General features: G+C 49.2%; 1 protein-coding gene across 1 annotated transcript in view; it reads right to left on the reverse strand.

Annotated features, from left to right (window-relative positions):
* COL4A1 (collagen type IV alpha 1 chain) overlaps window positions 1-14,232 on the reverse strand; it is a 154,640-nt gene that overhangs the window by 21,066 nt on the left and 119,342 nt on the right. The window contains exons 27-42 of the mRNA XM_025364402.1: window positions 13,513-13,605; window positions 13,322-13,426; window positions 11,629-11,726; window positions 9,616-9,766; window positions 9,268-9,381; window positions 8,419-8,586; window positions 8,195-8,284; window positions 7,236-7,388; window positions 6,964-7,062; window positions 6,762-6,851; window positions 5,561-5,700; window positions 4,978-5,104; window positions 4,802-4,882; window positions 4,256-4,354; window positions 3,065-3,115; window positions 565-750 (exon numbers count right to left, since the gene is read on the reverse strand). Of these exons, the coding sequence (XP_025220187.1) occupies window positions 565-750; window positions 3,065-3,115; window positions 4,256-4,354; window positions 4,802-4,882; window positions 4,978-5,104; window positions 5,561-5,700; window positions 6,762-6,851; window positions 6,964-7,062; window positions 7,236-7,388; window positions 8,195-8,284; window positions 8,419-8,586; window positions 9,268-9,381; window positions 9,616-9,766; window positions 11,629-11,726; window positions 13,322-13,426; window positions 13,513-13,605 (1,845 nt within the window). The remainder of the gene's footprint in view (window positions 1-564; window positions 751-3,064; window positions 3,116-4,255; window positions 4,355-4,801; window positions 4,883-4,977; window positions 5,105-5,560; window positions 5,701-6,761; window positions 6,852-6,963; window positions 7,063-7,235; window positions 7,389-8,194; window positions 8,285-8,418; window positions 8,587-9,267; window positions 9,382-9,615; window positions 9,767-11,628; window positions 11,727-13,321; window positions 13,427-13,512; window positions 13,606-14,232) is intronic.

Raw genomic sequence — 14,232 nt, forward strand, 5'->3', positions numbered from 1 at the left:
GGGAGGGAGGGAGGGAGGGGAGGAATAGAAACAACACTGTCTCTGATACAACACTGGACCAACAGTGTGAACCCCTGAGACAGAAATTGAGGCAGGTCTGGGAAGGAAGGAAGGGAGGAAGGGAGGGAGGGAGGGAGGGGAGGGAGGAAGGACAGACAGACATAGAAATGCCACTGGCTCCGTGTCCAAAATGGCCTGTGGTCAGTGGTGCCTGGGCACCTGTGCTACCCCTACAGGGGTCTTCGTTAGAACCCACAAGTGGGCCCAAGTGCTGCGCTGGCTTAAGTCAAACGCCACAGATGGGACGTGTGTCCAGGCTTGTCCAATCATTTCCTTTCTTGCATCTCCCTAATTACATAAATTCCTTGACAGAAAGGATACAAGAAAAGCTTTGACTTGATGGAGGCCAAACACAATTTCAAGCTGCAATAAATGCTGCAGCCTTCTAAATAAAAAAGCTCAGTGGAGAATTTAACTATTTCGTTTAACTATTTCTTTTACACTATTTCCTTTTGTGAATTCTGTCCCAGTCCCCAGCCCTGGCCCCCGGTGAGACGCCCTTACCTGGCAAGCCAGGCTGGCCCTGAGGTCCACGGTCTCCTTTGGGCCCCTCCGTGGCATGGCCTGGGGATCCTGGTAACCCCGGCTGTCCCTGGGGCCCTGGAGGACCCATGAATCCTTGCTCTCCTTTGGATCCAGGAATTCCTGGGCTCCCAGCTAATCCTGGGAAACCCACCTCACCCTTTGAACCTAAACAAGAAAAACAGTTTGAGGTGATGGGAAACGCAGCAGCAGAACAGTAATCTCCAGCGTGGACGGCAGGGATGGGATGAGGCGTGCCTCATCCTGCAGGCACCCCTCAGAGGGGGCTTCCAGGGGCACCAGGGGAAACTGCTGCAAGGGCTCCGATCCCTCCTTCTCTTTAATAACACACAAGAATCTGACCATGGCCTGGCTGGAAAAAGAGCTTAGAATGCTAGGAACCCAGCTACCATTTTTATACTTCTTAAAAGACGTTTTCCACGGCAAAGGCATCTGAATTGTGTTTAGAGACATCTGCAGCAACTGCACTGCTAAACGAAAGCCTCACTCCACCAGCAAATGAATGGACTGGACAAGCCAATCATGTTATATGCATACAGGGGGACACTACTCAGTCATAGAAAGAAGTGAGCAACTATGGGGCTGGATCTCAAACTAATTATGTCGTGGGAGAGTAGTCAGGCTGAAAAGACTGCAAAGTGCATGGTTTTATTTTTGTAAACTGCCAGAAAAGGCCAACTAACCTAGAGGACCAGAAGGCAGATGGACGGCTGCTTGGGGGCTGTGGAGGGGGGTGGGGAGGGGGCGGGAGGGGGGATTACGAAGCCGCAGAGGAGACTTTTGGGGGAAGGCTGTGCTTGTTATCTAGAATGTGGGGATGTTTTCATGGGTGTAGACCTATGTCAGCCTTATCAAATTGTACACTTCAAATATTTGTAGTTTATTACCTGTCAGTGAAACCGCAATAGAGCAGGTTTACAGGAAAAAAATTCCATGTTTAGTTTTAAACTTATTTTCCAAATTTTACCAATAAAAATGCCAAAATTCTCAGGTTATTTCAAGAGCAAAGGAAAAGGGAATGAAATAGGGTCAAGACCTCAAGTGGTCATTTGGGATTCTCTTCTCCTGGGGATTCTCCCTGATATTTCACACAGCCGTGAGTGGACAACGCAAGGTGCTGTGTAGAGTTTGTGCAAGGGCAGTGGGGCACGTCGGACGGAGCGTGCAGGATCGCATGTGTAGAGTTTGTGCAAGGGCAGTGGGGCGCATTGGATGGAGGATGCAGGATCGCATGTGTAGAGTTTGTACAAGGGCAGTGGGGCATGTCAGACGGAGCGTGTAGGATCCCAAGAACAAAGGAAAAGGGAATGCAATAGGGTCAAGACCTAAAGTGGTCATTTGGGATTCTCTTCTCCTGGCACATCTCCCTGATATTTCACACAGCAGTGAGTGAACAACACAAGGTGCTGTGTAGAGTTTGTGCAAGGGCAGTGCAGCCGTTGGACGGAGCGTGCAGGGTCGCATGTGTAGTTTGTGCAAGGGCAGTGCGGCACGTCGGATGGAGTATGCAGGATCGCACGGCAAGGTAGGAAAGGCAGGGCGGGAACAGCCCACAGCGACCCCTTGAGCAGGTGCATTTGCAGGGCTCTGTGTTTGAGGGAGTCTGTGAGTTAAGGGAGAGGGAAGTGCCCATTTCCAAGGCAGCCCACCCGGCACCAGGTCATCCTTCTCAACCCAGGGGTTCCCAGTGTCAGACCACACCCCTGCCAAGGAAACACTCTGGGCTGGTCTCGGGGAGAACCAGGGGCTGGGAGAAGCAGCACCTCCGTGCCCCTGCTCCTTCTCAGCTGAAGTCCAAAGCCTTCCAGGGCTTTCTGAATCCTCCCACTGAGTGGGATCACTCAGCCAGCCCAGCCACCCGCCATAAGCATGCCCACGGATGCTGTGTGTGAGCTCCTGGCTGCGGCCACCTGTGGCTTCTGTTCCGTGTCGTGCGGCTCACATGCCTTGTATTTTCTGTGTCCCCCTTGCTTTCCCATGAAACGCTCAGCTCTCTGAGAAGAGACTGACTTCCCAAGCTCCTGGCCAACTCTCAGTTGCACTTAGTACTGAGCACATCATGGTTGCGCAGGGCATGTTTTTGTCTAATGGCATGTGCTACATACTGTCCTGCATTCACATAAGTATAACTAGTTCTAGAAAGTCAGAATTTCAATATTCTGATGACCCTCTAGGCATAAAAATGACAGGGGTTTCCCCTCTCTGCTGGAGTTTTATGAAATTAGTCCAAGTAAAAGATAATTCTGATCATGAGTGTACGGCACGCCATTTTGATCCATTAATTAGAGGGGAACCACACGTGTCTTGCAGGCATTGCCCTCTGGGCCCAGCACCCGTCCTCCATCCAGTTGCTGCCTGGCCAACAAGGATGGGGCTTCATCCTGAAGACACTGCCCCTTGTTCTGCTACATCAGGCAGCAGCGGTTGGTTGAAAAGGAAGAGCACAGTGAGCAAAGATTACCTTTGTCTCCTTTGGCCCCTGGAAACCCTGGGAATCCTCTTCCTGGTAGACCTATAAGATGAGGGTAAAATGCAATGTTTCTCTTTACTTAAACAATCCATCAGCAGGTACAACACAAAGCACTATCAACTCTGCAATAATACTATGTATATTTGTGGACTACATAGATATTAGTTAATTGCACCCTTGTAATGAAATGATATTCCTACAGTTATTATAAGATACCCTTGACTGGATGTTCCTAAATTTAGTACTTTTTCCTAAGTACCTTTCAGCTCAGAACCATCATGGCATTTAGCAGAAACGATCTGTGCAAATGAGTATTTGTTTCCTGCTGCCGTCCGGAGATGAGCAAATGGGATTCTCAGACAACCATCCAGCTAATTGCTATTCTCAGGGAGGTGGGGAGAGCCAAAGAGATTTGGGGCAGCAGATGCTGGGGAGATGACAAATGTCAGCAAAGGGCTTGAGGGAAGATTCAAATGGGGGGAAAGGAGTGCAGGGGTATTTTAATGAATTGTTTGTATAGAAAAACGAATGTATGTAATATAAAGTTATGGAATAAAAAAAAATCAACTTACGAAAGAGGCCAGAATCAATAGCTGTGGAAGCTCTTGGTGGTCTTCCCAGTGTCCCCCCAACTCAGGGGTAACCTGCTTCAAATGGTGTGTTTATCTCTCTCTTGCATTAAATATGAATATTACTGTGTATGTGATTGTCATCATCACACCTGCACTTCTGTCCAAGTTATGGCCAAGTTAAGGCCCATCTGTGACAGGAGCAGACTCAGGGGCCAACCAATATTTCCAACCGTTCCCCCTCAAATGGGGAAATGCTGGGCAGAGAAAAGAGTTTTGTTTTGCTTTGCTTTGTTTTGTCATAGTAACCACAAGGGAAATGGCAAGTGTTCTGACAGCAGGTATTTTATGTGTCTCTTGACTCACCACTGAGAGCTCAGGTTATTTCAGGGGAAGATGCCCTAAGTATTTATGGGATAATAAATCCCACTTCCCTTCTTCCCCTCCTCTCATCCCACTCTACTCCGCACGTCCACATCAGTGTTTAAATAGTTGCAGGGATGGGCAGTCTAGGGGCTGCTCTGTGCCCAGCTCTGTCCACTGAACACAGGCAGTCTGCAGGTCTCTGGGAGTGCACGCTGCTGATTCTGATAGATGGGGCATTGGACCATACCTGGTTCACCCTTCTCTCCTGCTGAGCCCGGGATTCCGTCACTGCCTGGCTCCCCTTTCTGGCCAGCTGGGCCTGTGGGGCCAGGCGTCCCAGGAAGACCTCAAAGAGAAAAGTCACATCAGACACCTGCACAACCTCTCACAGCACCCTAGTTGCCATACCAAATGGTCCTTTGCTGATATCCTTTAAGGGAGTCGTTCCCTCCCAAGCACACCTGGTTTTCCTGAGGTCAGTTCTGACTTCCCTTCAGAAAGGACCCTGCATGCTTTCAGCAACACCACTAAACCCTGACCCTCAAAAGCTGGTGACAAAAACTCCATGACAGCTACAAAAACAGTTTGGAGATTTGAGTCCTAGATCCTGCTAGGGACAAGACCTCAGAAAGACCCCGTAACCTGCACTAGACTCAGTTTTCCCATCTGGAAATGGGAGACAGGAGAGTTGGCCTCCCTGCTCCCCATCTGTGATGGGAACCCCTTGGGGCCTCCCATCCCCTGGCCACTCTTCTCTGTGTGCCCGGGCTGTGTCCCAAAGAGGGCCCTCTACCTGCTTCTCCTTTGACACCAGGGATGCCATCCAATCCTGGGAGGCCTTTGTCACCTTTTTCTCCGGGCAGCCCAGGGCTCCCTAAAGAAAAAAACAAAACACCAGAATATCCATAAGCCTGGGCTTTTCTTTGATTTCTTAGATCCCCAAGTCCAAGAGAAGCCCCGCTCACCTACCTGGATAGCCAACACTCCCAGGAGACCCTTTAAGGCCTGGGGACCCTGGCATTCCTGGGATCCCAATGCTTCCTTTTTCTCCCTTCTCTCCAGGGCTTCCTGGGAAACCCGCTATCCCTTGATCTCCCTGCAAGTAAAAGTCAGGCATGTTAACTTTACATTTGTCCATGGGCATGCATCCGTAGGCATATTATAGATAATGGTATACATTTTGGTGCAATCAAAATTGCATTGCAAAACTCCATTTCCAGATTTCTCGCCAAAGAATCAAAGTCCACTTCTGAATGGAGAGGAAAACTTAAGCACAGCAGAGCCAACCATCTGGTTTCTACTTGCCATCCTTCTTTGCCCTCCATCCTCTCTGTTTTATCCCAGTGACAGCTGCCTCCCACCTTAGCATCTCACCAGTTTCTAGATTCTTCCTTGGGGGAGAGGTAGTGAATACAAGGGGAAGGAGAGGCAGCGCGGGAATCCCTGTGTGTTATGGCTCACTGAGTGTGCTGAGATATTCGCTGAGCATTTCTCACACAGCATCTCCACTGAGCTGCGAGAAGGGGACCTTTCCATGCAGAGTGCTGGTTACCTTTTCACCAGGCAGCCCTGGGATGCCTATGCCAGGTGGGCCTGCCTGCCCTTTCGCTCCTTTTGCACCTTTTTCTCCAGGTAAGCCAGGTGAACCTTGTGGGCCAGGGATGCCAGGCACACCTTTCTCTCCAGGTGTTCCTATAAACACAAACAATTGAAACTAAACTTGGGCTTAGCTAGTGCTGGTATTACAAATGCAAAAGCACTTCCACAGTCAGCCAAGAATGAGATACAAGAACGTGAATCCCCCACAACCAGCCAAGAATGAGACACAAGAACACAAATCCCTCCTGTATCAATCGGCTCATGACCCAGCACATGTCAGTCACCCAGATCACATCAGAGCCACGCTAGGAAATGCCTCTCCTGTCCTTTAAGACCATCATGTTATAAGATGGAAGAAATACGTTAACTACCTAGAATATTTACTTTCTCAACAGAATAAAAATCTATCTTATGTTCTTTATTACACAGCCAGCTCTCATCAGCCAGACATCACAGGGACCATGAGGCAGGCAGGATGGAGTCCGTGCACACTCGGTTCTGTGATGCATGTTGATAGCCAAGCTTATTCACACATAGGCATGACCAGCAACCTAGATGCCTATATTTTAATTAAAGTGATAACAGCACCTGATCAAGACTCAGGAGGAGATGGAAAGATGTGCATCCCACCTGAACTCTCCTCCTTTCTGAGTGAGCTCTGAGGACCATCACCACCCAGCCCTTCCCTCACTCTCCTCCTCTTCCCGGCTGCTCTCACTGCAATAGACACTGATGGCAAAGCATTAAGGCTAGTCCAGGCTTGGAGCAGAGGAGTCCAGAGAATCCTTCTGAACTAACACAAAGGGCTCTAGAGCTATGAGCTACTCAGGCTGAGAAGCCTGGATGGAGAAGCCAATGTCTCCTAGGGTCCTAGCCAAGGGGATGGTCACTTGGAGATCATCAAAAGTTGGCTGTATACGGCCCATGTTTTATTACATTAGATGGTGAGTTTTCTTAGCAATGGCCATACTGTCAGCCAAATGCCATCCATCCCTGAGCGGGAGACCATTCAGAGCTGAGGATGTGAATTCGTGTGAAAGACACAGCTGCCTGGATTCTGTCCGTCTCAGCTGAAGAGGATCTCATTCTATAGACATGCCCTACCACTACCACAGGCACACATGCTAGAGAACCCGCTTCTAAACCCAGTTTACCTGGCAAGCCCATTCCACCAACAGATCCTTTTGGTCCCGGAAGTCCTGGAGCACCTGGGGTTCCACTTATACCTGGATCACCTTTAGGTCCTAGAACCATGAAGAAAGCAATATGGCAGGTTGACATCTATAGAAAGAGCTGGCGAACACAGGCCTCATCCCGAGCCCTTGCCACACTGGGGACCGGAACTGCACACCGTACCTGGCTGCCCAGGCTGTCCTGCCTGCCCATCCTTTCCAGGCACTCCCGGGGTCCCAGGGTCTCCTCGGGATCCTTTCTCACCAATTGGTCCAATTTGTCCTACACATCAGAGAAGAAAATAGCAATGAGCTGCATTTGCTTGCAAGCAAGTTGCTGCGGAAACACAGGTTGGTTTGGTATTATTTATGGGGGACCCGATAAGACACATTGTCTTATCAGGAGAGACACATAGTGGTTCTGAGCTTGGCCATGAGAAGCCTTCCTGGACTTGCCTTTCTCTCCTTGGTCTCCCTTCTGGCCCTTCATGCTGCCCATGTCCACCTTATCCATGGAGCCAGGCTTGCCAGGGAGACCGACATCCCCCTTATCACCTTTCAGGCCAGGGTCTCCCCTGGGTCCTGAGGAGCCTGGGAAGCCATGGTCCCCTGCAGAGGAAAGAGAAGGCGCCGGTGAGCCTGGGCCAGTGTTGCAGAGATGCTCGTAAGGCTTACATTCTTGTTGACTGGGAGAGCAGCTGACAAAGAGGCTACAAAGCACTAATAACGTGTCCAAAATGGCATTAATGGCCAGTGTCTGAGACACAGAAGAATCCAACCCCAGGTAAATGAGCAGTAAAAAGCCATTGTCTACAATTCATTATTCGCTAATAACTCTAATGCTTGTGACTTGGCTTTCAGGTTTAGATAACTTACATTTCTCTCTTTCCTACGTATCTTTACCACTCTTATTCACAGTGCCCCTCAGTTCTATACAAAATAATAGAACAGGAATGTTACCATTCTACTAAACAAACGACCTTTTCATCTGTCATATTTGCAGTATTTCTTTTTAAAAGACACTATTTTGGATCAACTTCAAATAACAAGATAAGAAATAAAGATGAAGCCTTGTAAACTTGCGCAGGTTGCTAATTTGAGTCTAAGGACTCGGTCCCTGTGTCTTGGCATGGCTGAAGATGCCACCATTTCTCACAAGAAGAATCTCATCTGTGCCAAGAAGGAAGGCCCAATTTCTTTCTGATGTGTTTGGCCAAGCACAGTTTCAACCCCATGTGCAATGAGCACCAGGAATCCTATTGGAAGAAGGGGGTCTCCTAGCCTTTGGCTTGATGTTCTTAACTTCTTTTGTGGGCCTCTGAAAGTGAAACATGGTCTATGACAACTTGGGAATTTCCCAAGTGGCATCGAAAAATAGACACAAGATGAGCTTCTAGGGTTATCAGTTCCCCTACCTTTTTCACCCGGTAATCCTGGAACACCCACTGGTCCTGGTGAGCCCGGTTGCCCGGGGGTCCCCATGACGCCCATTTCTCCCTTGGAACCTGTGGCCAAAGGAAAGGACTGTGAGTATTTCCTCGCTCTGAATGCTGACAGTAAATGCTAAGAGTCATAAAAAGAATAAGGTGAGGCCCATGTCCTCATGACGGATCCAGGCAGAAGTTCAAAAATCACTTACCTGGAAACCCAGGAATCCCAGGAGACCCCTGCTGTCCAGGAAGGCCAGGGAGCCCTGACTGTCCTGTTACGCCAGGAAGTCCTTGAGACCCTTTATCTCCTTTAGGGCCTGGCATGTCCAGTCCGGGGAATCCGGGGAAACCCTTCTCTCCTTTTATTCCAGGAGGGCCTGCAGTTGGGTGAAACGCAAATAACTTTTAGCAGAATTTACAGAATGATCTACAATGTACAGTGCTCTGTTTAACTATGACTTTCTGCAGAAAGCACGTGAACATCCCCACACTGGGAGCTTCAATGGATCATCTGTTAGGTGTTGATGTTTGGGGTCATCAGGATAATCAAATGGCTCTTGTTCTAAAAGAAAAGCACCTCCCTTTCCTGTCATTGAGAGTCAGCAACGCCACCCTAAGCACCACCACTGCCTTGCCACAGTATTTAGGACTTGGGCTAGTTTTACTCTAATTTCCATGCACCACCTTAATTCTATGATTATTACCATCAAAGGCAAAGCTAGGTTCTAGATATGGACGCAATTAAATTATCCACAACTAATGAACCCTCCTATGGAAAGGTAATATAGAGACATCAGTTAGAATAAAATGTAAAATGTGACTGAGTATACAATAAAGGAAAAGTCTCTTTGGCACATAATCTCAGTGGGTGGGAAAAAAATCTGGGACTACATTTAAGCAAACAATCAAACCTATTTTCACAAACTGGAGTTTTATTTTTTCTCTTTTTATCTCACACCTTGTGCTAAGCTTCCCTTCACAGAGACCCCAGCCTCATCTCCCATCCTTCAGGAAAACATGCTTTTGGGAAGGGATAATTCTAGAAGCATGTCACTCACCCGACAACCCCGGTGGTCCCTGTCCTCCAGGGGGGCCCCTAGCTCCAGGGGGGCCGATTCCTGGAACTCCTGGAGACCCCACGGAGCCTGGCAATCCAGGAGGCCCCGGTTCACCTGGAGAAGGAAAACTGAGAATAAGCTGTGCAGGAGCAGCGGCATGTTTCCCGGCATAGGAGACCCACGCACACAAATGGCCCCAGCAACAGAATGCCAGGAGCTCTAGGCCTCCAGGATTTGCATCGTTCGTTCAACAAATACATATCAAATATACGCGGTAGGGGCTCTGGGAAAGCAAAAGTAAGCACATCCCATCCTTGAAACCGTCCAGAATGATCTGCAAGAAGTTACCTCTGATCCCCTGAAGCCCAGGGGGTCCAATCGCTCCGTGTTCTCCAGGAATACCTGGTACCCCAATGCTCCCCTTCTCCCCGGGTGTGCCAGGAATGCCAGGTAGACCTGGCAAACCTTTGAGTCCCGGTAGACCAACTCCAGGCTCTCCCTGAAAATCCCCAAAGCACAGAGAAGCAAATTGATTTGCAAAGTCAATATTTTTATCAAACCAATAGCGTAAGTGAAGACTTAATAGATACTGCCAATGCCTTTAGTAAGAATATTATCTGTTCAACCCTTTTCAAGTGTTTGCAAAGCTTCCTCATACCTATTACATCTTTTCGATCTCACCACAAGCCCTGTAGGTGGGTAACTTATATTGTTTTCATTTTACAAAGGACGAAAAGCAAGGCTCCCCATGGATAAATGACATTCTTCTCAAGTCTTCTGTCCTGAGCTTGTCCCCTCAACTCTGCAGCCTGGTGCCTGTGACAAAGCACTGACCCTAAGTAACCAGTAAAATGCCAAATATGATTTGTGAGTAGTCAATGGAGTTCTTCCTAAGAGATGGCAAGGTTCCAGGGCTAGCATGGACACCAGTTATTTAGTTTTTTGGATTAATGGAAGTTTCACAGTAAACTAAGCATTTTAAACTATGGCATGACTCACTGGGCTTTGCTAGATACAGATGATTAAAATAAAGGGTGAGGGTGCCTTGGAAACAGCCTGGATTAGGCACAGATGTAAGGCTCTGAAGCAAGCAGGTGGCCATGATGTCACCGTGCTTCACTGGTGTCCCCTGTCTGCAAATGGTATTTCCAGAGAGGGAGGATTTGGACACTAGTGGGCAGTGGTAACTTCTCTACACGTCCCAGAAGGAAATTTTCAAAATGGAATGAACTCCATCAAGGGGATTCTTGAAGAAGCACGGTATCTTAAATCACAAACTAAATCTTTCATTCCCATTCCATTAGGCATTTACTAACTCCTGAGTCTTGCACTAAGTTTAAGATGATCCGCATGCTGCCGTGGTTGACTAAATGTTCAAATGCAATGTAGGTTATCAGGGGAAGCTGGTGGCGGGTTGCACAAAAACAAAGGTCCAAAGGTTTCTCTTCAGCCTTGCCACCAGAGGAGGGCACCCTGCTGTCATGTATTTCTTGGGAAGAAATCCGCCCTGGGATCCCAGAGGCGCGGCCCCTGTGGTGCCCACCTGCCCTCTCCTGATGGACAGGGAGCAGGCCCCACCTGGGTCCGTCACTGGTGACGTTTATCAATGGCTGTTGGCCCTTTCTCCCGTTTGGTACCAATGCCTTCCAGCAGTTTCACATCGGTTCCTTACAATTGGGACAGGAAAGGATCTAACTGGTAGTCACTCACATTCGCTGAGCAGAATTTCAAGTATAGGCAAGTTGGTAGCAGAATATTTGAGGGCAAGGAGAATCCTGACTTCACCCTGTACCAATAGTTCTCAAGCTGGGCAACCTGGTCACCCTAGTGACATTTGCCAATGTCTGGAGGTATTTTCAGTTGTGACTGGGTGGAAGGGGGTGCTCTTTTGGTGACGCATCGGTGGAGGGAGGGCTGCTCCTGCCAAAAGCACTACAAAGGCACAGGGTAGGCCCCACAGAAAAGAACTATTGAACCCAGAATGCCAGTGGTGCTGAGGCTGAGAAACTGTCCTGGGTGACTATGCTTTCTTTCAGGACAGTGGCTTTCAAACAGCGTTCATCTACTTCTCACAGTAAGAAACATATTTTACCCTGAGTTCTGGCTTACACAGGCAAGAACATGTCTGTCATACAATTTCATAAAATTGAAACAAATGTTTCATAAAATCAAAACAAATATTTCCCCTCAAAATACTCACTTCCATGTGCTATATTCTCTATTTCTATTCTATGCTATTTCATCAAAAACAGAAACCTGCTGGCCCAACATGTCCTGGGAGGTTCATAACCTGCGTTTTTTCTGTCCAACTAATAATAAGGATGGGGGAGAAGGGTCATTGAGGGAATGCTTGGCACCCACCTTCTGGCCCTGCACACCTGGGTTCCCAGGTAAGCCATTAAATCCTGGGCGACCTGGAGTCCCTGGAGGCCCCATGTCTCCAGGTAAGCCATCAACACCTGTTTTGAAGAGTTAAAAAAAGAATTCCAATTACAATGCTGTTCCCCACTTTCTTCACTTTTAGTCTTGCCCAAATATGCCGACTTGATCTGAGAAGGTCAATGGTGGAGGCCTTCGGAGGTGGCTGGAAGACGCCAGGGGAGACTGCCCAGCAGAGGGCGTCGGGTGCGCTGCTGCCTCTTCCAGCACCTCTGCCCTCCTCTTTCTCTCTCCTTTCCTTTTCTTCTGTTCTCTTCAAACTTTTCTTTCCCTACCTACTCTCCCCAAACAAAATAAACCCCTTGGTGCCTGCCCATGAGAAGGGCACTTTTACTCATCTACTCAAGGTGTGGTTAGAGGGGCAGGGGCACCATCATGTCATCAGAAACGCAGACCCCAGGGACCTATAAGGCATGCCCACTTTTCAAGATCCCACAGGATCTGTCACTGAAGGACACCTGCCCACTGTCTGTGCCCCGCCCTGGAAGCTCTGATGGGCCGTGAAGCTGGCCAGCCACTCGTTCAGACCCTTTGTATGCAACGCTGAGGTCTCTGATGTCCAGTAATTTGTAAGTCTGCAATGGCACAGGCCCAAATCACACCCCCTGTAGGGCTGCTGCACAGATAGGGTGTGACCTAGAGTGGCTGTCCTCCTTTCTGCCACAAAGCCAAGCAACTCCATGTCACACGGGCCATGGTCTCTAGTGAAGGAGGCACTGCGTGAGGCAATGGGGGAATGTGAGGGAGTCGTGAGTGTGGCGAGGCCTCAGTGCCTGGCCGCCCTGAACACGGACGCTCTGCTGCCTGCCCAGCCTAAGGGAAGCAGCCGTGGTGTAGGTAGGCATTGCGTGGCTGTCAGAGGAAAGGGGCTGTCGTTTCCTTTCTCCAAGCTAGCAGCCTACAGCAGTAAGGGTGGATGGGGCCTGGAGCCGCTGGGTAGGAAGCCTGGGAGCCTGGAGGAGATTTCAACCTAAGTTTGACTGCATGGTGTGTTATACAAAGACAAACTTCCTTATACAATACATCCCTTTTGTGCTCACAGCACCTTCTCCTCAGTCCTGAACAGAAGGATGTGATGACAAGTGTGTTGATCAGAGTCTACCTGAAGGACAAGTAGACCTAAGAAATGTGAAAAGCAGGGAAAAAAGAAATTCCCTCCTTACCTCCCAGTGTCACTTCAGCAGGAAGTGACAGCTCTAACACCCATAGGACTCCTCCCCTCGGAGCAAAGTCCCCTCCCTACAACTCCCTGCACCTCCCCTTGGGCGCTCCCCCAACTCCCAACCCACGCTAGCTGTGTTCAGGTGGACTGCAAGTCTTCCTCACAGATAAAAGCAAACACCTGGAAGGTGGGTTTCAGCAGGCGCCGTTGGTGGCAGTGTCCATGCAGCTTGCACAGCCTTAGCGTCCCACTTTCCTAACCAATCCCTACACTACAAGGCAGCTATTGCATAGAAGCGCCTGAAATCGCTGTGCTCAGCACCGCTTGGGCTCCTCAGAAAGCCTCCCTGAACAGCAGTCACCAGCTTCTATGGTGTTTTTATGTCTACTACCCCCTCTTTTCTCACGGAAGTCACAGGCAGACCAAAGGCTCGCATCCGTCTGGCAGGGTTACCTTTGGGGCCGGGGGGCCCTGGAAATCCAATTCCTGGCTGGCCCACAGCACCCTTCTCTCCTGGCAGGCCTGGCCTTCCTGGGGTTCCAGGAAAGCCTCGGTCTCCTGTGGTGAGAAAGACCAACAGTCAGCGTGAGAAAAACGTGAGGAAACTCTTGTGGTGTCCCGGTGAGCTGGAATTCCAACCGTACCTTGGGGACCTGGGAAGCCTGGGGACCCCGGCAGTCCTTCTGCTCCAGGGGGGCCTGGTAAAGGAACAACTTTTCCTGGTTCACCCTTTGGACCTAGGGGAAAAAAAAAAAAGCAAAGACAAAAGATGAAGGAATGGGGACCACATGGAACAGAGCAAGGACATGCAGTGGGTGGGCTGCGTACCACATCCCATCCAGCACCACGAGTGCCCGGAGAGCAGAGCCTCTGTCTGTTCTCCACTTCTTCCTGAGCGGAGAGCAGAGCCTCTGTCTGCGTTCTCCACTTCTTCCCCCAGCGCTTCTAGGATCTTTCACAGAGAGCTACGCTTCTCCCCAAAACGCATATCCAAAATGACCAAGATGTTTGTTAGATATAAGAATCCCTTAAGAGTCCACAATTAAGAGTCACAAGCAGCTGAAAAATCTACAACAACAACATGTAAGATGACTTTGGGTGATTTCTTAGTGAGTCGGTCTCAAAAAGTCAAAATACTTTTGCTGTTCTCTCTCAATTTACCAAAATCTAAGTTGCTTTGAGGTTGACCTAAATTACATTCATTTGGTGGTAAATTATCCAAACAACATGATCTGTGGGTGATTACAAGTGATTCATTATCCGCAGTGGTGCAGCTGGAGAGCTCTGTGCTCACTTGAGCAGCACAGGCAAAACCATCCTTCCTCCCAAGCCAGGAAGCACAGCCCCAGTCCCCTGGGCACTCA

Source organism: Theropithecus gelada, chromosome 17 (genome assembly GCF_003255815.1).
Source record: "Theropithecus gelada isolate Dixy chromosome 17, Tgel_1.0, whole genome shotgun sequence".
Lineage (NCBI taxonomy): Eukaryota > Metazoa > Chordata > Mammalia > Primates > Cercopithecidae > Theropithecus > Theropithecus gelada.